The 24,529-nt window shown below is 41.2% G+C and overlaps 1 protein-coding gene across 3 annotated transcripts in view; it reads right to left on the bottom strand.

Annotated features, from left to right (window-relative positions):
- Positions 1 to 24,529, bottom strand: part of cnih3 (cornichon family AMPA receptor auxiliary protein 3) — a 143,932-nt gene that overhangs the window by 79,816 nt on the left and 39,587 nt on the right. For all 3 annotated transcript variants that reach the window (XM_031300182.2, XM_031300183.2, XM_031300184.2), the window contains exon 3: positions 8,988 to 9,035. In XM_031300182.2, the coding sequence (XP_031156042.1) occupies positions 8,988 to 9,035 (48 nt within the window). The remainder of the gene's footprint in view (positions 1 to 8,987; positions 9,036 to 24,529) is intronic.

Below are 24,529 nucleotides of genomic sequence, written 5' to 3'. Positions count from 1 at the left end.
TTCTCCCTCTCAATTTATCTTTTCTTCACATTCTTCTCCCCCTCTCTCTCCCTGTCATCTCTTACATTCTCCCCATTCCTGTCTCCACCTCTTAGGTCTTCTCTCCTGGTAACATTGTGTGGGATCACGGAAGCGCTATGGTTTGCACATAAGCTCATTATTTTGACTGACAGAGAATTTACGCTGTTCCTGCATGAGGGATTGCACAGAGGAAATCACGCATGTCTTTTCTCAGGAGCAGAAAGGATGGCATTGTTGTTGTTTTGGTTTACTTAGTGTCTGGCACTGCATCCTTTGCCTTTTATAATCTGATGTACATGTACATGTTTCTCTGTGTTTTGTATGCTGTATGTATTCATGCATTTAGTCCTTTTAAGGCTAAGCTACACTTACTATGGATATATGTTTTTCATTTTCATACCTTGCATATTTGGAGAAGGAAAGGTTTAGAAAGCAGAGATTATTTAGCTATTTTATTCAGCGCTAATTGCATTTTTGTAAGTAAATCTGTAATCAGGTTTATGGAGATTAGTCCTTTTAATTTGTCTGCAACAATAAGCTTAAGCTGTTGAAAGCTGATAGTAAATTGGCTCTGAACAACCTTAAATACAGTACCACAGACTTACTATATTACTGCTGGCCTTGATTAAGAGGTGACGGTGACACACATCTTGAAGTGGTTACATGTAACTTTCAGTTTGTGTTTGTAATTCTAGTGACCGCTTTGGACAAAAGCAGTAGTGTTTTTACCACTGCTGCTGTGGTAAAGGTCTTTTCTTTATAGTGCTGTATTAGAGTTAGCGTTATTGGGAAGTCATATATAGTTGCGATGAATGTCTTGCTTAGACAGAAAATCATTAATTTACAATAAGATAATATGTTAAAGATGCATCGCTGCATTTCAAGTGTTGCATATGGTAATGTTAATTTAGCCTACTTTGGATGTATTGTGAGCTAAACTGGCTGTCGCTGTCACAAATCAAAGCATTAAGAGTTTGTTGTAGCAACGAACACAATAATAACCTTATCTTATCTTCTTAACTTTAAGATTTATACAGAGCCTTTCATGAAACCCAGGGACGCTTTAGACCAGTGGTTCTCAAACTTTTTCACATCAAGGACCCCTAAACTGACACAAATTAGACCATGGACCCCCATCTGATAAGACTTTGTCCCAGGGTCCCCTACCTGATAGAATTTTTGCTTTTAGATGTTTTAATACAGAACGTGAATGAAACCCATCAGCAAAATAGTCATACAATCTGTCATTGTGTTACGTATGGATGAAATTATAGTGAAAATAAATGATTCCCCTTTTTGTTGGGGAACCCTTTCAAGACCCAGACCCCACTTTGAGAACCACTGCTTTAGACAAATACACGGGGACAAGGGCAAAGAAAATAGTAGGCCAACACAAACTGCAAAGAAATAAAAACCGGGCGCTAAATGGAAAGGGGACATAATTTAATGTAGGCTACTGACGTACAACCACATCATGCATTGTAAAGTTATTTTATGAATGAAATAGACATATTACATACCTGAGGGCCAATTCATCATTTACAATCCTTTAATTGTCTCCCATCTGTTGAAAGCCCGACGGAGATTGACTCGGGCTTTCAGCATTGGTCATTCTGGTTTGAGTGACTGTGTGTGGAGACAGCCTAATTGCACCTTCCTGTGAAAGAGCCTGAAACATGGAGAGACACAGCGACCGTCTTGAACAAAGTCTGAGCTGGACTCAGGCCAACTGATGGTCGCGCTGCAACTCAGCTGTTCATGTCGCAGATGCTGGTTTTAGAACGTAAGGGACGTCACCTGTTTCAACAGCCAATAGAGAAGTCAGCTGGTAAAGTCAGCTATAAACTATAGAAATGAAATGATCCATAATCATTTTATTTTAATGTTACAAACAGCTGGTCAAAATGGCAGAGTTTTAGACGGAGCCTCAACGACCGCCCGAAAGCACGGTAACATTTTATGGTCAAGCCAGATTGACAAACACTGAAGAGAGAGTTTGAAAGACAACCGTTTATCCCGCCCGCCCCTCGGATTGAGCCCTGCCAATGGTGTGTTCCCAGACCTTACATCTTGATGTGGGTCTGGCTTGTCAGGCTAGTGTTTTCACCGATTGATCACTAGAAGTGTAACTGTAGCAAGCATCTCACTATCACTAACGTTATCCACAATCATATTTAGACGGAAGTTAGAATGAAAGTATGAGGCGTCGTCATGGAGATGATACACTGTCTAAAAATGCAAACAGCCAGAGAAAATCTTACCGTGGTCCTCAAAGCGGCCACTTCCAAGAGATTGACAGGAGAGTGTGTGATTACGTGACTGAAAAACGGAATGATGGGATGCCCATTACCAGAGCAGTCATTCAGCTGAAGGCCTTGGAAATATTTACCGTTAATTTAAATGTGACACTTTCATCTAAAAAGATATTGAAAATGTTATTTTATTTAAAAGATGTTAAAAACAACAGCCTACCTTGTTTTATTCAATGTGTTTTTATTAGAATTATTTTCTAAAATAAATTATTTTTAATTATAAATTATTTTAAGATTTGGTCTTCAAAAAGTATTTTTCCAAAATGAGTCTTGAAAGACTAGGGGTCGTCTTATAATCAGGGCCGTCTTATATTCGGACCAATACGGTATTTTATTTAAGAAATTGACATTCACAAATATTACAGTATATAGACACTTATTTTATATCATGAGGTTTTGTTAAAAAAAATTGTTAAAAAAATATATGATGCTTTTGTTGGTTGTACTTTTTTAGTTACGAATACTGATGCAGCCTGAGGTCACCACTGAAGATAAAAAGTTCTCCAAGAAGCTCAAACCCCCATTTTGTGAAATCTTTGAATCATAAAAGCTCACTCCAGTGCCTCTAAATGATTAAAAAAACAACCACAATGAACATTACTACTGTTTATCAAATAAAGCACACTTTCATCACACTGTGCTTCTTCTTTTATTAAAATCAAGTGTTGCAGTCAATTAAATCATACTTTCTTCAGCTCAGTTTTCTTCATTAGTTTACTTAAGTTCAAGCCTTTGTGTGCAGCAGCCTGAGGGGCTGTGCTAAATGCCATCACTCTGTCACTCTACTGACTGATTGATTGTGATGGTCAGTTGCCTCTGGCATTAAATCCAGAAAATGCTAATAACAACATGTAGCTTGTGGGATCTTAAAACAGGGACACTGAGGCCATTTCACAGATACAGTAAACCAACTAGTGATTTTGTGGCATACAGACCACTTGCTAGCAAATATTCAAAAGACCAACCAATTAACAATTTTACAGTGTAGTGAGTGTAACAACAGAGTTCATAAAAGCATTTGTGTTGCATGTGTGTGCTAGACGCAATAATATCTGGCATATGTCATGATATGTGGAAACTTCCACAATCACTCCTCCCTGAGCAGTCAGGGTCTGACACACTGTTAAAATGTTAAAGAGCTGACAACAGATTCACTCCTTGTCTTCACCAGCCAGCAGGTCAGCAGCAGCAGTCCTCTGTTACCCCTATTCACACTGAATCAAAGTGGCAGGACTGTCATGTCATAAGCCTGATGTAGTTTACTTACTCAGTTCTGATAGGGCAGTTATTTAATGCCATTGCCACTATACAGGCAGACTAAGTAGTTAATTCCCCAAGCAATGCTTTTCCATGCTATGTTTTTCATATTTAAGTCCCATTAGCTCATTTAAAATTTATTCTGACTCAGAGGCAGAGTAAGGCAGATTAGGGTGGGACATGCCTTTGCCATCACTGGCTTGATTCCAGTGAGATAGAAAAGAGCATTCCTGACCCATGCATCTGATCAGCCTCTCTGGTAGCAGAACAGTACCTATCCTCATAAATATGAAGCAATCTGTTACCTGCGCTAAGGAGGTCATGTTTTTTGCTCGGTTTGTCTGTTTTCTGTTGTCATTCAGCAGGATTACCGAAAAGGTAAGGTGGAGGGTGGGGGTGTGGCCTTGACCAACTGCCATGCTTCGCTTGTTTTCAAGCCATGATGTCTCTCTCTTTCTCATGGGCAGGCCAAATTCTCTGGGCGGGCAAAGCAGAGAAAGGGGAGGTAACCTTCCTCCTTATGACATCATAAGGAGGAGATTCCAGATCGACCCATCTGAGCTTTCATTTTCTCAAAGGCAGAGCAGGATACCCAGGGTTCAGTTTACACCTATCACCATTTCTAGCCACTGGGGGACCATAGGCAGGCTAGGGGAACTCACATTCATGTTAAAAAACCTCCATAAAGTGAAATTTTGGGATGGGACCTTTAACACTGCAACAAAGTGCATAGAGGACTGTATTGGGATTCCGCGGTACAACACAAATCACGTGGGAGCGGTCTTAATAGAGACGGTTTAGAAACTTTGCTGCAGGTCAGAGCCATAGATGTTGCCAGTGGTCAGGGTGGTCAAAGAATATAAACTGCAGGGCCCAGGATTTAGCTAGTGCCAACTAGAAGATGGAGTCAACAAATTAGGTTGAAAAGAAGATTAAAGCAGGCCATGAACTGCTTGCTGGCAGCATAGTACTGCAGTGAGCTTTTGTCTGTATCAGCAGAACTACCGATAAAGTTAGAGTCACCATCTTCTCTGAATCTGTCAAAGCATCTCCTCTAATTTAGCAAACATATAATCTACCAAAGAGCGATGTGTTAAAGTATCATTTTAATTACAGTATATCCAGGTATTTGCCCCTCTTCTCTCCAGAAACCACTGTGTTTCTTATTAACGGTAAATGGTCAGAAATTAAATGCAGCCCGGTGGCATTCTCTTCACAAACACCTCTTTGACACAACACAGAGCTTTCTACAGTTACTGTGGTGTCTTCCTGAATTTAGCAGTTTTTCCCTCATCAACTTTTCACAGAATGTCATTTGAATTTATCATTTTGTGGGAATTTACCGCAGTCAATGGTTGTGAGTTACCATGGTAACCACCATTAGTCAATCCAGATAAAACTCAAAAAAATGAAAGATCCTGTTGGTTGTTTATGTCTATGGATCTACATAATCACCAGTGTGTGAACATACATACACACACACACACACACACACACACACACACCAAAAACACAGTTGCACTGAGATAACTGTGCTGCAACAATGGGCACAAATGTGCACTTCCACCAACACACAGGCATGTGAAAGTGTGCACACAAACACAAACAATGCCTAACAGAGGCAGATATTATAGCTCAGCACACACCACTCAATTTCTGACTCCTCTCTCATCTCTTTCCAATGTGAGGAGACACACTCACAGAGCCAGAGAGAGTGTGGGGTGGGGGGGGGGGACACAAGAGAGCAGAAAAATATAAAAGCGAATGAGAAAAAATAAGAGCGCAAGAGGAGTGGGAAGTCACAAGACTCAGAAGTGTTGAGAGCAGGGTGCAAAAAGAAGAGAGGGAGGGAGACCAATTTTACAACAGGTCTTGCTCAGTAAGAACTGAAGCAGTTTTTATCTTGTGTCTTCTGTGATGCACTTGGTGTCATATTTTGCAACCGAAGATTTTAGAATTAATAACACAATTACAAGATGTATACTAAACTATTGGGTACTAATGCTTTAAAATCTCCAAACAACATATGAGAAACATATAGGATTTCTATGATGTATGTAATGAGATAATTATTCCTTCTTGTCTATAAAGATGATATAATGTAAATAGTAGCGTACCAAGAATTGAGCCCTGTGGCATCCCATTACTGATGGTAAGATGGTTTTAGACTTGTACAGCACTATGAGACACAACAGTTTGAGTTTTCCCAAAAAGTTAAGTAATGGAATAAGACATTATTTAGGCCTATAGACTGTAGTTTGCTAAGAGGGACTTTATAATCAAAAGAACAATTTGCACCAACTAAAGAACTCCAAGGACAAAGGCACAATAAAGGTGCTGTACGTTTCGTTTCAAGCCAGGGATGTATTAAATTGTGATTTGAATAACACCAATGGCACTGAGTGTATGGTGAGTGTATGTTGTGGCACATACTGTAGTATTTAATAAATGGTGCAACATAAAGCATACAATAATTTCAAACTTAAGTTTTAATTCTCACTGAAAGTTCCTTCTCTCTCTTTTTGTATCAACTCGTGAAGATTGTTTTCCAAGGGACCCAAACATCATTTTAAAAGTCACGGATTTGATAATCAACAGATGACACAAGTGAACAATTAAAGACAGCAATAAAAAAAAAAAACCTTGGCAATTTAAAAATAAAAACGTGCTTATCCTGCGCCACCTACGCATTACTACACTTAGGTTTAGAGAAAGGGATGATGGAGAGAAGAGGAGGAGAGAAAGAAAGGGAGAGGGAGGTAGAGAAATGCTGAAACAGAGGAGGAGAGAGGAAAAGGGGCAAGACAGGTCCAAAAATAAAGGCAGGAAGAGCACTAATGAGTACACTCAGGTTTGCTCAGTTGCTGTGACAACGCGCCGGCTCATTGCTTAAAGCCACAAGACTAACAAGACTAAATGAATAACACACACACACACACACACACACACACACACACGCACAGTTGAGAGTAAAGAACACAGTATATCCCCTCAAGCTACTATATCTGCATGTTTGCGGGCATCCAAAACCCATCAGAACACGACACACTCTATCGAGAACAAAAATGGCACATGTCCATATGCCTGCATCAGTATGTGTGTCTGTAGTGAAAACTATCAAATATGCCAACATGAAGAAACACAGCCAAAGCTTTTAACCAAATCAATCAAAACCACCATGCTGTGACTGCGCCAGTTGGAGCGAGCAGAATAGTTTTAGCAGAGACAAGAAGACCTCCGGAGAAAGGAGCAAAAAAACCCTGACAATGCGGCAGATCCTCCTGCATCAGGACATCAGGCATTCAAACGGACATGCACAGCATTCAACAGAGTCCAAATATAGCTCATAATTTGTGTTCATGAAGTTCATAAACTGTGAGAAAATGTATGAATTTGACTAGATGTATTAAAAGGGAAATTGTCACTTGAGGCACTTGTCTGTGATGTCCTCACTTTACACAACTATTTGCATTGGTTGAGCTGCTTAGGACACCATTACTCCACTATAACTTTACGTAGCAAAAATTTGTTTGCTGCTATTTTAATCTTCCACAATAGATGTCAAGCACAGCCCCTTTAAAGTAAGGTTAGACAATATGGTGATATATATACTGCGAGATGATAGAAATTTGTTAGCCTGTTTTGCGATACCACTTCTTCTGAGGTAGATATCTGTGGTTGTATGAGGCCTTTGCCAGAAATCTATTTGATTGTCCAGGAGTCAGATCATTGTTCACACAGGGAATTATTCAGGCGTTGTGACCCCCTTCTGGCAGAAATTGTGCGCAATTCTAAAATTAGTCAGGGGTTACCAATCTAATGAAGCTCAGCGTAAATTCTTTCAGGAAGACTTCTAATAACTTCAATCACCGCTCTCTCTTCCTAAAACTAATCAGCTGTTTAGAGGCGTTCACCTTTCAGTTAAACCAATCAGAATCGGCCATGAATTTCACGAGCCAATCACAGCATTACACCCCTGCTTTAAATCAGTTTCTCTCTCTGCTGCTGTCAGCTGTCATTTCAGGCAAAGCGTGCAACCCTCCTCCTCCTTTTCCACCTTCAGTCATCATAACCCGCGGCACCCTGGGTCTTCCTCCGGCAGACTAGAGACTAGACTCCATCATACGTCCTGTTTCTCTACCCCTTTAAAAAATTATTTTATAACGGTGGAGTCTAATCTCCAAAGACTCTGTACATTTCACTATGCATATGTTCAATAAACCTTTGCATATCTGCAACGAAGTCTCTCCTGATTGAAATGGTATTTTGATTTCATTACAGGTTTAGAAGGTCTCTGATCGCTAAACACTTTTTGAAATGGAATTCCATATAGTAAACATAAATTAGGTGGCATTCTACATTAAGCTTCTGCTTGGTGACATTGTGGTAGCCCATCTGCAGCTACCTCTAATTATCCTGGCACAGTCACAGGTCACAGCTGCAAGGACAGTGCATCTGGATGTATGTGACTTGTACTGTATGTTGCTTGGTCTGCATTTGTGTGTTCATGCATGTGTGTATTTGTTTCTGCACAAGCACCGCAGGGAGAACATCCTCCTCAGGGGCCAGTGGACGACCCGAGGGTTCGAGTTGACAACACTGATAACCAAGATCAGCTGTTCAACCAATGAACCTCCAGCATATACAGACAGACACGTGCACACACAGTGTGAGTTTCAAAGAGGTGGAGAGAGAAACAGATGTCACATTGAAGCTGGGAGGAGGACCCTTCTCATCCGCATATGGAGTCCTCAAGGCAAACTGTCTGCGCACGCACGCACACACACGCACACGCACACACACACACACACACACACACACACACACACACACACACACACACACACACACACACACACAGACACACAGAGCATGGCTCTGCAGAGCACAGCACATGCATGGCAACAACCCAGAACCTCTCAATCTCTGTCTCCCCTTTGATGTCAGTGCAATATGAGCCAAGAAGACAAAGGAGGCATCACTGTGCAAATCAGAAATTCGTTAGAAACTGAACTACTGAAACTAACCCTGTAGAATACTGATATGCAGCTCTATATACTTGCATAACTAAAAAAATCAAAAACTTAATTGTCAAGCAGAAGCCTTGTATTTCTAAAAAGTGACATGGAAATTGTTAAACCGCTGTCAGGGGTGAGACTACAACATTTAGTGGATAAATAAATGTAATGACAGATGCATGAAGCCAAAACATTTAAAAGTATGATCTATCAGGTGAGAGCAAGGTGCTCATATTCAATGTTTTTTTTTTTTTTTCCAATACATTTTATGTACTTTCTCATTGGAGTACATATTATTTCACCATTAATAAGCCAGTTACCGATTACATTCAGAACCTGAACGCCACAAACAAGATTTGATTTGTCCCTCTCTGATTACCTTCCTCAGCAGATTGCAGATCCTCTCGATGTTCCGCAGTCTCTCCCTCTGTGAGGAAACAAACAGGGAAAAGTATGTTTATAACTTCCTACGATTCACAGAACATAATCGTATTGATGACTCAGCCAGTTGAGTATGCTGACATCTGGTGAAAGATGAAACAAAATAGAAATAGTGCAAGTTTGTCCTTGTACTGAAAGTAGGCCTATAGGTGAAAATACATTCCCAGTATGCTGTTCATTTGTTCAAAATTATATTCCAGAGGAAACTACAGAAACAAATACAGCCAAGTATGCATGAATACATATTGGACCTCATTTAAATGGTATCAGGTTGAAATGAAATTGAACATTGATTGAACACAAAAGCAAGAGGAGGGGTCAATTCACAACTGAAACCAAAATGTATGTCACTCCGTTATTCATAGAAATGAATGGGAAGCTAAATCGGTGGGACCACACCATTAAAAAGTTGTTCTGGGGCTCCCGGAAAGCTCAGTTGCTGGAGTGGGCGCACATATATAGGGGTTCACTCCTCGACGTGGCGGGCCTGGGTTCAACTCCGCCCTGTGGCCCTTTGCTGCATGTAATTCCCCCTCTCTCTCCCCTTTCATTTCTTCCGCTGTTCTTTCAAATAAAAGCCTAAAAATGATCTTAAAAAATAAATAAATAAAGTTGTTCTGTTTATTTTCACCACTGTGTTTGAGCATTTAGAATATGAGGTGTGTTCCACTTTAAAATCTCATCAATCTTTGGATTGTCTGCACCTTAGTAGTGTAGTGTGACGGCAAGCAATTTCCTCATATAGAATTTTGGAGTAGAGATTAATAGACCTTTTCTTTTCAGCACTCACTGTAGTTATCATTGTGTTAACAAATTTACTATATTGTTATATTTGCAGGCTTGTGTAATAAGCTGTAAAATGCTTAAATCAGCACTTGCCACAATGCTGACTCTTAACAGCCACCATTTCACCAAAGCTTTTAACATCATCATCAAATATTAACTAATTCCTATAGAGACACATTCTGGACTTGACTGGGCTCCACATGGGGCGATGCATAACTCTGGCTGCTTATGAATCATATATTGATCTGAGTGTCACGCTGTTTATGCTTTTGGACAGTTAGTTGGACTTTATCTCTGCTTCTCATAAGCTGGCTGCAAACATTAACAACAGAGGCTCCAAGGAAACGATAAAGTATATTAAAAAAAAAAGCATGCTCATATAGAACATCAAAGCCTGCATGTCTAAAGCTGAACGGATATTTAGTAACCACACAAGAAAAACAGGATTAAAATGTATGAAAATGTGCAGAAATAATTAAAATTAAAACACACTCTGCTGCACACACACACACACACACACACACACACACACACACACACACACACAGTCAAAGATTGGCCATCCACAACTGGCAGCCTTATTCCAAACACACAGTATCTCATGAAATTTGACTCTAAGATTCCCTGTAATTAGTTTAAAGTATTGTACGTTTTTTGCCATTTGTCTTTTCTTTTATTGTATATAATGGATCTAATATTAGTCCACTAGGTGTTGATTATTATACGAGTTTATAGACAGTATAACAGAAAAAAACAGTATGTACTGTAGCAAAATTAATCAGTTTTAAACAGGTTTTCAGTCATCTGTGATTTCTCTGTCCTGTTTCTGTGCTGGTGCAGGCAGGCTGGAATTACAGCAACACTGGGGACCTGCAGTCTTTAACAATATCTTTATTAGATTTTCATTCTATAAAAAAGACATACAAGAACAAATAACAGCAGAGAAGTGTGTAAAATGGTACAGAAGTGTACAAACACATCTGTCAGAACATCTTTTTCACACTATACACACTTGCTCCATACAACCATACCAATAAGATGAAACTAAAAAAACAACAACAACATGGCGGTCAGGGGGCCTCCCCAATGAAGGCACATAATCATGGGTCCACAGAAGATTCATTAGCATATAGTCCAGAGAACAGGAAAAGAGGAAAAAACTGGGTCGTGCAGAGGGTGCACCTATACTGTTCCAGGCCCGTCTATCAGGCGCGACAAATCATTGTCCTTCATATAATTGATGAAATGACCCCATACATTTTGACATACCTCCTATCTGCCCTTAAGGCCGGTTACACACTGGATGCGTCGCGCGAGCGTGACGTTTCTGTTGCGTCTCAGAAGCGTGGTGGCTGCGTGGATTTTTCTGTGTCCTACACACGAGAAGCGTGTCTGACGCGGCACTGCTCCTGCTGCTAGGTACAGGGAGGGCTGATCTCGGGACATAGCGCCGACAGATTCAAACTCTGAAAAATGGGTAAGTGGGCTGTCTGTTTATAACAACTTTGTGTAGCTGTAAAGAGCCTATATAGCCTATCTGATGTTGGACCGTCACTCAGAACACACACTACGTTGTTATTGTAGCCTATCCTACCCTTTATATATAGGCTTGTTCGACGTATGGGGAGAGAGTTGTTAAACATAAATATATAGCCTACTGATATGATTAAAGCAAGACAACGTCAGCAGTATTGACTGCAAAATATGTTACAGAATATTTCGTTCTGTATGACAGGTGCAATATTTGAAAATCTTTTCTCTGAAATTTTTTATTACATTTATATCTACATTGATGTCAAAACCTAGAGACTTTCAAACATCAACATGCCATTTATTAATATGCATTTTGTGTCTAAATGACATATAAACATATTTTCCTATTCTATTTTGCCTGGAAACGCTTCCAACACGCTCGCATCTCACGTGAAAAATAGGCGTCGGTTCTATTTCTAGCATGCATGCGTCTCATGCAGGCAGTGTGTAAGCTCTAACCTGTTAACATGGGAGCCGAAATATAAACGGACACGCCACGCGGCTGACACGCTCACGCGACGCATCCAGTGTGTAACCGGCCTAAGAGTGTAAGAAATTTTTTCCAGAGGTAAACAAGAAGTTAGTTCCCTAAACCACACAGCGATAGCAGGTTTACCAAAGTTTTTCCATGATAAGGCTATTGTCCTTTTTGCTAGTAGAGAACACATGTTTATAAACATTTTTTCATGAATATCCCTCTGGATAAAGACCTAGCAGAAAGATCCTACGTTCCAGATTTAATCTAATTGAGAGAATCTCCTGTACAGACAGTCTAACCTCCTCCCAAAACTCCCTCACTCTTGGACAGAGGCAGTGAAATAAAGTGCCCTTATTTACCCCACATCTATTACAAGTGTCTGGGATATTAGAATTAAATTTGTTTAATTTTGCTGGAGTAATATACACCCTCATTAACAATTATATTGTAAGAGTCTTAGGCATGTATTACCTGACCCTGTCTGGGCTGCTTTACATGCGTTACGCCAGTGTTCCAATGATAGATCCTCCTGTAGATCTGTTTTCCATGCATTAAATTTAGACTCAGAAGAATCAGGAGAGAAGTCTTTCAGTAAGTCATACAATTCAGAGATGATGCCCTTTCCAAAATATTTTTTTGTAAAGATTTTCTCCATTATTGTTAGTGGGGGGCAAAACATATAATGGGTTTGGTTTGATTTGATAAAATTCCTTAGCTGAAGGTATTTAACAAAACTGTTTGCAAGGGATGTTATATTTTCTAATTAACTCCTCAAAGGTGAAAATATTCCCATCGTTACCATAAATATCTTTTACTTGTTTTACCCCTCTATCTGCCCACAATTTGAAACCAGCATCGGCTCTCCCTGGACTGAAGAAGTTGTTGCCCCAGATTGGGCTGAAGTAAGAGAGGGAGGGGGGGTCTTTTAAGTATTTCCTAACTTCTAACCTCTTCCAATCATGTTTTTAACTATAGGATTAGAACACAATATTTTGAGTTTTTTAGGTTTATCTATTCTTATCAGTACAGATAAGTGGGGAATGGGAGACTTAGGGAGTATGATTCAATATCCTTCCATGTCAAGGGTCCGTCTGTGGTGAAGTAAAACATAAACATTCTTAGCTGTACTGCCCAAAAATACCACAGTAAATTAGGGCATTGTAACCCCCCTCTGTCGTAGGGTAGATATAAAAGAGACAGACGAAGCCTAGGGCGTTTATTATTCCATATAAAATTATTGAACATTTTTTTCATTCTGGGGAAAAAGTCTGAAGGAGGCGGCAGGGGGATATTCTGAAATAAATATAAAAGTTTGGGGAGAATGTTCATTTTAAGTATATTAATTCTACCAATCAGAGAGATAGGAAGACCGGACCATCCCGCGATTGATTTGGATATAGATGCCACCATTGGGCTGTAGTTAGCTTTCAATAAGTTTTCCAGTTTAGGAACAATTTGAATTCCCAGGTATGTAAAGGTTCTAAAATGGCGAACATGAGTGGGTGAATCCGACCTCTCCCTTAAGTTGAGAAGCATTATGGAAGATTTGGAATTATTAATTTTATAGCCAGACAATTTGCCAAATACCTTAATTAGGTTCAGGAGGGATGGAATAGACTTATCTAAATTTCTAAGGAAAAGAATGACATCAGCGTAAAGAGCTATTCGATGATCAGATTCTCCGATGCCTATACCCGTGATTCCACTATGTCCTCTCACAGCAATGGCAAACGTTTCAATTGCAATTATGAAAAGTAAGGGGGACAGTGGGCAACCTTGTCTACAGCCTCTTTTAATTTTTATCGGTTTTGAAATGTCGCCTCCCTATGCCTGCGTGTTGTGGGGGGGAAAACTCTGACTGTTGTTTGTGCATATGCGCCAAACAAGAGTTCGGAGTATTCGGCCTTCTTGGAGACCTTGAATGGAGTCCTGTATGGGGCTCCAGTGGGGGACTCCATAGTTGGGGGCAATGATGGAGATACATGGAGAGGCGTGATTGGGAGGACCGGCCTCCCTGATCTAAACCAGAGTGGTTGTCTGTTGTTGGACTTCTGTGCTAGTCATGGATTGTCTATAACCTACACCATGTTCGAACATAGGGATACTCATAAGTGTACCTGGTACCAGAGCACCCTAGGCCGAAGGTCAATAATCGATTTTATAATCGTTTCATCTGATCTGAGGCCGTATGTTTTGGACACTCGGGTGAAAGAGGGGCGGAGCTGTCAACCGATCATCTTGTGGTGAGTTGGGTCAGGGGTTGGGGGAAGACTCTGAGACTCTCAGAGCTGGAGGATGATGGCCGATTGTCGTCAATTTCCCTGGTGGAAGTCGCTGAGGTAGTTAAACAACTCCACAGTGGCAAAGCCCTAGGGATTGATGAGATCCATCCAGAAATGCTTAAAGCTCTGGGTGTGGAGGGGTTGTCTTGGTTGACACGACCTCTTCAACATTGCGTGGAAGTCTGGGACGGTGCCTAAGGAGTGGCAGACCGAGGTGGTGGTTCCCCTGTTCAAAAAGGGGGATCACACTTCTCAGCCTTCCCGGTAAAGTCTACTCCAAGGTGCTGGAAAGGAGGGTTCGGCTGATAGTCGAACCTCGGGTTGAAGAGGAACAATGCGGATTCTGTCGTGGTCGTGGAACATTGGATCAGATCTTCACTCTCGCAAGGATCCTGGAGGGAGCCTGGGAGAATGCCCAACCGTTCTACATGTGCTTTGTGGATCTGGAGAAGGCGTTTGACCGGGTCCCCCGGGAGATACTGTGGGAGGTGCTGCGGGAGTATGGGGTAAGGTGGTCCCTTCTCAGGGCCATCCAATCTCTGTATGACCAAAGCGAGAGCTGTGTCCGGGTTCTCGGCAGTAAGTCAGACTCGTTTCAGGTGAGGGTTGGCCCCCGCCAGGGCTGTGCTTTGTCACCAATCCTGTTTGTAGTATTTATGGACAGGATATCAAGGCGTAGTCGGGGTGGGGAGGGGTTGCAGTTCGGTGGGCTGGGGATCTCATCACTGCTTTTTGCAGATGATGTGGTCCTGATGGCATCATCGGCCTGTGACCTTCAGCACTCACTGGATCGGTTCGCAGCTGAGTGTGAAGCGGCTGGGATGAGGATCAGCACCTCTAAATCTGAGGCCATGGTTCTCAGCAGGAAACCGATGGAGTGCCTTCTCCAGGTAGGGAATGAGTCCTTACCCCAAGTGAAGGAGTTCAAGTACCTTGGGGTCTTGTTCGCGAGTGAGGGGACAATGGAGCGGGAGATTGGTCGGAGAATCGGCGCAGCGGGTGCGGTATTACATTCAATTTATCGCACCGTTGTGACGAAAAGAGAGCTGAGCCAGAAGGCAAAGCTCTCAATCTACCGGTCAGTTTTCATTCCTACCCTCACCTATGGTCATGAAGGCTGGGTCATGACCAAAAGAACCTGATCCAGGGTACAAGCGGCCGAAATGGGTTTCCTCAGGAGGGTGGCTGGCGTCTCCTGTAGAGATAGGGTGAGAAGCACAGTCATCCATGAGGAGCTCGGAGCAGAGCCGCTGCTCCTTCGCGTCGAAAGGAGCCAGTTGAGGTGGTTCGGGCATCTGGTAAGGATGCCCCCTGGGTGCCTCCCTAGGGAGGTATTCCAGGCAGGTCCAGCTGGGAGGAGGCCTCGGGGAAGACCCAGGACTAGGTGGAGGGATTGTATCTCCAACCTGGCCTGGGAACACCTCGGGATCCCCAAGTTTGGGGTCCCCTGCTGGAGCTGTTACCCCTGCGACCCGATACCGGATAAGTGGACGAAGATGGATGGATGGATGGTTTTGAAATGTTATTTGTAACCCAATTACAAAAACCCTCCTCCAGGTGGGGACCTGCAGTCTTGATTTGACTGTTTGTGTTTGTTGTTGTATGTGGAATTTAATTCTACTTATGAATGATAAATAAAATCTTCACTACCTGTAATGGAAAAGCACTATTTGAATACATTAATATTAGGGGTATGCAAAAAAACCCGATTTACATTTGTGTCGCGATTGAAGCTCTACCGATTCAAAATCGATTCATAGAATTCCAAAAATCGATTCATATTTTTTTTATTTTTTTTTTATGTCTACTGCAATCACATGGGAAAAGAAACTACATTTACATACTGTGAATCGTTTTTTTAATCGAGAATCATTTTTGAATCGAAAATTGATTTTGAATCGAATCGTGACATTTTCTGAATCGTGCACCCCTAATAAATATCCTTCTAGGAACTGATTGTTCATATATTATTGTTGGCAAGCAGAAACCATTATCTCTAAGGCCTTGTGTGCCCATTGTATCCACAGGTGTAATTTGTAAAATTCCGTGTGGCCACCACAGAAAACAATGGCAATGTAAAGTCAATGAGAAGATGACGTAGCATTAAGAGCGACTACGGTAGCGAGTAGTATGAAAGCCCGAAATTCCACACAGGAAAGGTTGGTTGGGGTGGTGGATGGGTCAAACAACACAGGACTTTCACCCAGGAGACCGGGGATCGTGTCCCGTGTATCACGTTTCCTAAACCCAACCATCCCGTTCTTCTTTTCCTAAACCCAACCATCCCTTGTTGTCCCACGTCCCATTATTGTTTTCCTAAATCCAACCATTTGTTTTCCTAAACCCAACCATCCCATTCTTCTTTTCCTAAACCCAACCATCCCGTTGTTGCCCCGCGTGTCATGGAAATGTAAGCCACCCACAACATTTTCCTTAACTTAAGGGTTAAGGTTCATTTCATGGAATTCTTCTGTGGGCCCATCACGGAATTTTCAACGATCTGTGTTCATTTCACGGAATTGTTCCATGGGCCCATCACGGAATTTTTTGTGATTCCGTGAAACTGCCACAGATTTTGAGTTAAGGGGCTGTGTTCATTTCATGGAATTCTGTGAGATCAGGTTGATACTGGTGATCAGTCATATAGTTGCCTTACTACGGTGTGCTCACCCCAGAACACTATAACAGATTATTAACAGTTATTTTAGCACAAAAGATGCAAGATTATTTCCTGGGTGCACAATTTCACATGACATGATCAGTTTAATGCTGTAAATTGTGTAACACTTCTCAGTAGCATTTCAATTGAGTCACAACCAGGACCCCAGGCAGTGCGCTGGGCTTTGAAGCAAATTGAGCATAGTGGCCAAACAGTGGAATTGCAACTCCCGGTCCGTCACTTGATGCCCTCTGCCCAAAAAGACTTGTACATGGCGAAAGAGACATTTGTAAATCAGTCGATAATTTTTTGAGTGTCACAACCCCCACAAAATGGCCGCAATTTAACCCATCCTAAGTATATTAGGAGCTATATACAATATACAGTGTCCGGGGAGCAACTTGGGGTTCAGTGTCTTGCTCAGGGACACTTTGACATATGGACCGCCAACGTTGTGGTTATGGGGCAACCACTCAACTTCCAAGCCACAAGCCACCCACTATCGGAACTTGATTTATATAATTTAATCCCCATTCAAGTTAGCGGAGCGCCAAACTGGAAGTAGCCTGAGCTCTGCCTCGAACGCTGTATCCAGTTCTTAATTATACATCCACTAGTGTAGTGCCCGTTTGGAGCGCCAGCCTGTTCGGAACAGGCCGATTGCTTGCTTTTCCAGGCCGTAGAAATGTGCGCAAGCGGCAGCATCAAAACAATGTGCTGGAGAGACCAAGAGCATAAGAATAATAATAATAAATAAATACATAATATACAATTTCTTTCTTTTTTTTAACATGCAAATTCCTCTTATTCATACTGACTCCCTTTCCAAGATCAGCCACAGTGCAACTAAACAGTCTCCATGGAAACTGTAGAATTTTACTGCTGTGAAATCTCTTTCAATGCAGTAAATGCCTTAACACCTTGTCTTAACTAAGGAAACCTTTTAAGGGATTCTGTGCAACACCCTTAAGTAAGTCCCTCAGCCAAGGAGAAAGCCTTAAAGGTGCACTATGCGTTCCTGCATGATGTTACTTCTGTTGCCGTTCCAAGTAAATTCAAAACAAAATAGAGCAAGCTCGCCCCTCCCCTCATGTTTCTGTAACTGTCATGACTAACTGACTAAGGCCCTGTTTACACGATGATGCTCGCCTTATTGTCTAAAGGGTAAAAACGCAAAGTCTGAAGACAGCGGTGTGGAGAGAGACGAGAAAAAAGCATCCAGGTAGTCTGTTGTTACGGAGTAGGCTACACAAATTATAGGCTCCTATTATCTAAAAGATTTTCAATGTAATGGCTCAATATTTAAATGATTTCGACAATGTGGATAAGGTTGTTATAGTTTGATGACCATATGTAGGCTATTCATTTGAGCCAGAGTAGGCTACAACGTTGCAGATGAAGAGAAAGAGAGAAAGCGAGTGGCAGCAGGCAGAGGAGGGTCTGTTTCAGCCTCCTCTGCCCGCTGCCTCTCGCACTCAAGCAGCGGCTGAAGGGCTGCGAGGCTCAGGATATTGGTAGTGCTCCCGTGGGTGCTGTGCTGTGGCTTATCACGGTCGACTGTGCCAGTCATCATCAGACAAACATGCAACTCCACCTCCTTGTCTTTTCAGGACAAGCTTTGTTGTTTTGGTTTCGCGCTACTAAGGAGAGAAGTAGAAAGAAGGTTCTACGTAGGCGCGCGGCCTTGGTGGTGTTGTGTGGCAGTGCCACCTAGCCACCTGGCATGCATACTACATCAAATTTCACACACTTTTGCATCACCATATGCACGCAGATCTCCCCCCCAAAACTCTTGTCTAAATGTGGAATAAAAAGTGAGAACGCAACGCCACTTTTGCGTTTTCTCTTCAGATCATTTCTGTCTAAACATAGCCTAACTGTCACTAACCCCCACCCCCTCCCCCAACTATCTTGTCGGTGATTGGCTGGAACGTGTTTGTTGTATTTTGGTGCCTATCCTGTGCCTCTAGTGTTTGCCTCTAGGAGAGATGCCTACGATTTGAGACAAAAATTAAATTGCGCAGAAACCATGCAACCAACGCATAGTGCACCTTTAAGTGTCATACTTAAGGAGAAAACATTAGGTGTTTTCTGCCCTCAAGTGGCAAAAAATGAATGAATACTGCTTTCATGCCCCTATATAAGGGTGGTAACATAAGCGGTTTGATGTATTTGAATGTTAGATGCCAATACGTACTTCAAATGCTGAGGGTCTCTCAATAATTTCCTAAAATATGCATTGATTAGGATGTAAACATACATATTTGATTACTATTTTTAAGAACTGCAGACTGTGACAGTGGTTTCTCTTGGAAAATGTTTCATTTATGCCAGTGCTCTAAATAATGAAAACCAGAAGTTACTGGGTAGGAGGCTGCAAATAAGTCTAAGGTAACACCACAATAACAATGGAGAGAGATGGAGAAAGAGGAGGAAATCAGTGAACTGTAAAAAATGAAGATGACCACTGCATAATTTCGTAGAATTTACAAGTGTTTTATGTTGTGTTATTTGTGTGTGTGTGTGTGTGTGTGTGTGTGTGTGTGTGTGTGTGTGTGTGTGTGTGTGTGTGTGTGTGTGTCAGGGATGGAAATTTAGGGCTGTGACAATAACCGCATCACCGCAATACTGGTGGTGACGTGTTACTTTTTGCCGGCGAAAGTTACAGGATAACAGATGTTGTGTGATATGAAATATAATGAAAGCAATAATCATTGTGTAGTTATCCTCATTGACTGTCTTCTATCCTATATTCAAGAGTTTATGGGGGGAAAAAAACTTTAGTTGCTCGTCACTTCAGCTTTGTACAGGAGGATGGACAGTCCATTGAGCTGAGGTGGACATGGACACATTAATATTAACGCTGCAGTGTCTACCACTGCACATTAGCCTAGCAGCTAGAGGAGTTTCCTTCTGCTTATAGCTTAATCCCGACAAAACTGCACGGTAAAATTTCAGCCTGCATGGACGTTTTGTAGCCTAAACAGACCAGCTTATGTTGGTAGAGAAAGCAAGAAGTTAACGGACTGCCGAGTCGCCCTCTCTCCTCTCTGTCTGCTCAGCTGCTAGACCGCTGTGCTGCGAAGTGTCTGCACTCGGCATTGTGGGCAAACTTTTTTTTTTTTTTACTTTACAAACACAAAACCAACAGAAAAAAAAAACGTAGTAATGTTCCCTGTTTTGTTGCTAAACTGTATGTAAAATGAGCGGTGACATTAAATCACCTGTTTCAGGTAACTTTGTTCTAAGGTAGGCTACTGTCTATATGTTGGAGCGGTGGTTAGCAAGCAAATAAACCCACTGAAGGCACTGTTATTGTTTATATATTGGCACAATATTGAGTAATGACCGTAGTAGTGGTCATAGTCAGTGAAAATGTGATCTGAGATTCACATTGCAAAATGTATCTGGAATTGTTCATTAGTATGTGTGATATCTGTAAAGCTGAATGGACTCACAGTAGTAAAACAGATTTTATTATGATTCAAATACTTTCTGTGAGTGTGTGTGTGTGTGTGTGTGTGTTTTGCCAACTACAGTATCAAGACATCCACTCTCATCTCCTCAAAATGCCTCATGGGACTTTACCTCATTACACAAGAACAACGGAAGGTAGCGTGGGAAAAAATATGGAAATATATATCGCAATGCCTTTAACTGTGCATTATTTTAAATGTTTCACAGTACAAGGAGAAGCCATTTCAGCTGAAAAAAGTTTGACTTTGAAGTGCAATGTGAGGCAGCAGCATGAAGGGCAAAAAAGGGAATCCATGATTGGGGAGGAGGAACAGCAGGAAAGTGTGGTCAGGGTAAAAATTTGTATTCATAGTGGTAGATTACAGATTGCTGCAGCGTGCACAGGAAGTCTTTCATGTTTCATGCTTAAAAAAAAAAGCAGAAATGTAACCATCCCTCTGTCCTTGATATGACCTCATCCACTGCACACACATATAACACACACACACACACACACACACACACCACAGCCATGAAAGGCCCAGTCTGATAGCCAATTATCGCCGCTGCAATTATCTCTCTATGTCTATTTCTGGTTAAGTCCGCACACCTTATCAAGGACCGGGCCAACTCACTCCTGCACAACACCATCTCCCGTCGCCGTCATCTCCTGCCAGGTTTGAAGAAGGACATGCAAATATATTCTACTCAGATAGCATTGTGTGTGTGTGTGTGTGTGTGTTTGTCAGTGTATGTGTGCGCACACACACCCGCAACTGTCTACTCATTAGCAAGCAATTAGGCTGATGTCTCTTTGAAATGTAACTCAGCGAGAATTTGCTTGACAAGCGAGAGCGGCACGGAAGTATAAACAAGAGTCGGAGGAAGAGAGTGTGTGTGTGTGTGTGTGTGTGTGTGTGTGTGTGGGGGGGGGGGGTTGCTTTAAATTGACCTTTACTTAACCAGGCAGACCAATTAAGAGCAAATTCTCATTTACAGGCTGTGCATCGTGTAAGTTTCATTGGACAATGAACCCCTAAAGATGAAGTGGAAGAGGGTGTTCGTAATGCAAATGTTCTACTGGTGTGCAGCCTTAAATGCTGTGAAGTAAATTTCCTCCTTTGACTCAAGTAAGACTTGAACTAAAGCGGGGGAGACAGGCGAGGAGCAGCAAGGGAGATGGAGTAATATGGTGAATGAAGGATGGAGGGGAGCATTTAAACATAACATAACATAACATACAAATACATTTAATAAATTACATTTGGATGTTTGAACGTCTCTAGGTTTTGACATAAATGCAGATATAAATATAATTTAAAAAAAATAATTATTTTTATTTTCAAATATTACACTTGTCAATACAGAAAGAAATATTCTGTAGCCTATTTTCAGAATCAGAATCAGAAAGGGCTTTATTGCCAAGTACGTTGCACATACGAGGAATTTGTCATGGTGTTGTTGGAGCATGTCACACATACAAATATAAGAAGGATAAAAAGAATATGAACAATATAAGTATAAACATATACACATAGTATGTATTAATAACAATAAAATAAATTTAAATAAATAGTAAAATAAGTTAAACAGTAGTAAAAAGGAAAAAGGAATGCTACAGCAGAGTAGGTACAGTGGCATGAGAGGTGGGGTGTGGAGAGAATCAGGATGGATTCCGGGCCTTGTTAATAAGGCTAGTGGTGGAGGGGAAAAAACTGTTTATGTGGCGTGAGGTTTTGGTCCTGATGGACCTCATCCTCCTGCCAGAGGGGAGTGGCTCAAAGAGCTTGTGTCCAGGGTGGGAGGGGTCAGCCACAATCTTTCCAGCACGCTTCAGAGTCCTGTCAATGCCGTCAATACTGCTGACGTTGTCTTTGCTGTAATCAAATCAGTATATATTTATGTTTAACATGAAGTATACTACTGCTTGAGTGCAGTAAATTTCCACAACTCTCCCCCATATGTCGAACAAGGGTGATCCAAATCATTATCAATGGGAAACATACATGTGTACAGACAAGGCTAGCAGCAGCAGTGCCGCGTCAGACACGTTTCTGGTGTGCAAAGACAGAAAACACGCAGCCGCCACGCAACTGACATGCAACAGAGGGATTTGAACCCATGTCTCCCACACCAAAGGCATACAACATATCCACTATGCTATCATCAGTATAGCTGACTGGAGTTCCTTCAGCTCTAATAAAGCCTTTCTTTGATCTGTCATTACCACACCTGCTGCTAATATGTCACCTGTGGCACGCTACAGCTATTCAGAGACAGATTTTTTGAAAAAGGGGAAATTGTAAGGATTGGAAAAGATGTAGAACATTGTGAGGTCTGAGTATATTTTCTAACTGATAATGACTCACAAATGCAGAAATGTCTGAAAAGGCTGAAAGACTGCTGCTGCTGTCTGTGAAAGTGTTGTCATGGTGACGAGTGTTTATAAACATCCTTTGAACAGTTAACGACCGTGTCACCTGCTGTTAAACTGCACCACACCTGCTAATGCTGAGTGAGACAGTGTGAGAGAACCCTTCAAACAACCCTTCAAACAAGCCTTAATAAATCCACAACAGTACATGCTATCGAAACACCGACTTCACCGTTAGAGACACAAGACCTTTGTGAACGTATTCATGTAAGATTTATTTTGATAAACTTAAAAATGTGGGCATATCAGCGATTTAAAAAAGTGGTTCGCTCTGCGTTTCGCTGGGAAATGTGGAGGACATTTAACATGGCCGTGAATGGAGTGAGATGTGGAACTCTTGTCATTTGGAAGCTCATCGAGCCAAGAGTATAAGGCTTATCGCATAACTGACAAAAATACCTACGTTTTGATGTATAAATTGTGTATGACAAGTAGATATTGTGGGCGTGAGAGAAATTTATAGAGAGGGGACAAAGATATTTTTTCTAAGGTGCTGCACTCTAGCGATGACATCATCCACTCTGACAGACGCAACACACACTCACTAGAAACACAGAAAAATCCTGAAATGATCACTAAACTTAAACAGCTTTTTCACAAAAACTGTAAAAGATATCAAACTGAAAAGATATAGCCTAATACCTGAATATTTTGTGAATATTTTAAAGTTTGTTTGGCGTCTGTAGATGAAAGTATGGAGGGGCTGAAAATTTTGGGAGCGGAAGAAGATTTGAAGGATTTGAAGCATGCTCTCATTGACTTCAATGTTAAAAAAAGTCATAAAAAGCTTAATATTTTAAAAAGTATAAATAGTAGAAAAAAAGTTGAAGAAGTCCCATCATTAGCTGAAAGAGCTGAACATTTTATAAGTTGAATGGTTTTAATAGCTGAACGTATGCAGAAGTTACGGAGAGCCAAAAAACGTACGGAATAATAATAATAAGAAAAACTAGAAAATGCATTTCCTGCGGAAAATGCGTGGGAATGCTGAATAGCTGAATTGCTAAAGCTAAACTGGTTGAATAGCTTAAATCAGTAAGAAGAAGTTGAAGTAGTGAGAATAGTTGAAAAAGTGGAAATCGTTTTAATACGTATGAATTTCATTAAAAAGTTAAAAGCTTATGCTAAACTGAACTGTTGGCTTCAAAAGTTGAATAATGACAAAAGACGTAGAACACTGTGAGGTCTGAGTATATTTTCTAACCGATAATCACTCACGAATGCAGAAATATGAAACAAATAGTACGAAAAATCTTAAAGCTCAAATGCACTACACGCTAAAAAAATCAGGAAAAACGAAAAAGCATCAATCTAGCTGATATGAGATGTGAAATATATTAGGTAAAAAGAATGGGGCTGAACAAAAGGAAAGAGAGGACAGAGAGAAGGAGAGAAGGAGAGAAGAGAGGAGAGAAAGAGAGGAGAGACAAAATAAAACATGAATAGCTGAATTGTTAAAGCAAACTGGTTGAATAGCTTAAATCCGTAAGACTAAGTTGAAGTAGTGAGAAAAGTTGAAAAAATGAAATGACATCTTGATCAGTGACACATTAACTGATGTACCCCAGTGCGATTTGAACCCGGATCTCCCGCACCAAAGGTATGTGCCCTATCCACTACACTATCATCTGTATAGATCACAAATGTTAGTTTAGCACTTATAAAGCCTGTCTTTGATCATTAATCACCACACCTGCTAATGAGTGGGAGACCGTGTGAGAGAACCGTAGGTTCTTTATGTAGAATTGTAGGTGAAAGTATGGAGGGGCTGAAAATGTTGGGAGCAGAAGAAAACTTTTTTGAAGCATGATCTCATTGACTTCAATGTTTAAAAAAAAGTGTTAAAAAGCTT

The sequence above is a fragment of the Sander lucioperca genome, chromosome 19 (genome assembly GCF_008315115.2).
Source record: "Sander lucioperca isolate FBNREF2018 chromosome 19, SLUC_FBN_1.2, whole genome shotgun sequence".
Taxonomy (NCBI): domain Eukaryota; kingdom Metazoa; phylum Chordata; class Actinopteri; order Perciformes; family Percidae; genus Sander; species Sander lucioperca.
The sequence above is the reverse complement of the archived record's forward strand: the minus strand, read 5'-3'. Positions and strand labels throughout refer to the sequence as shown.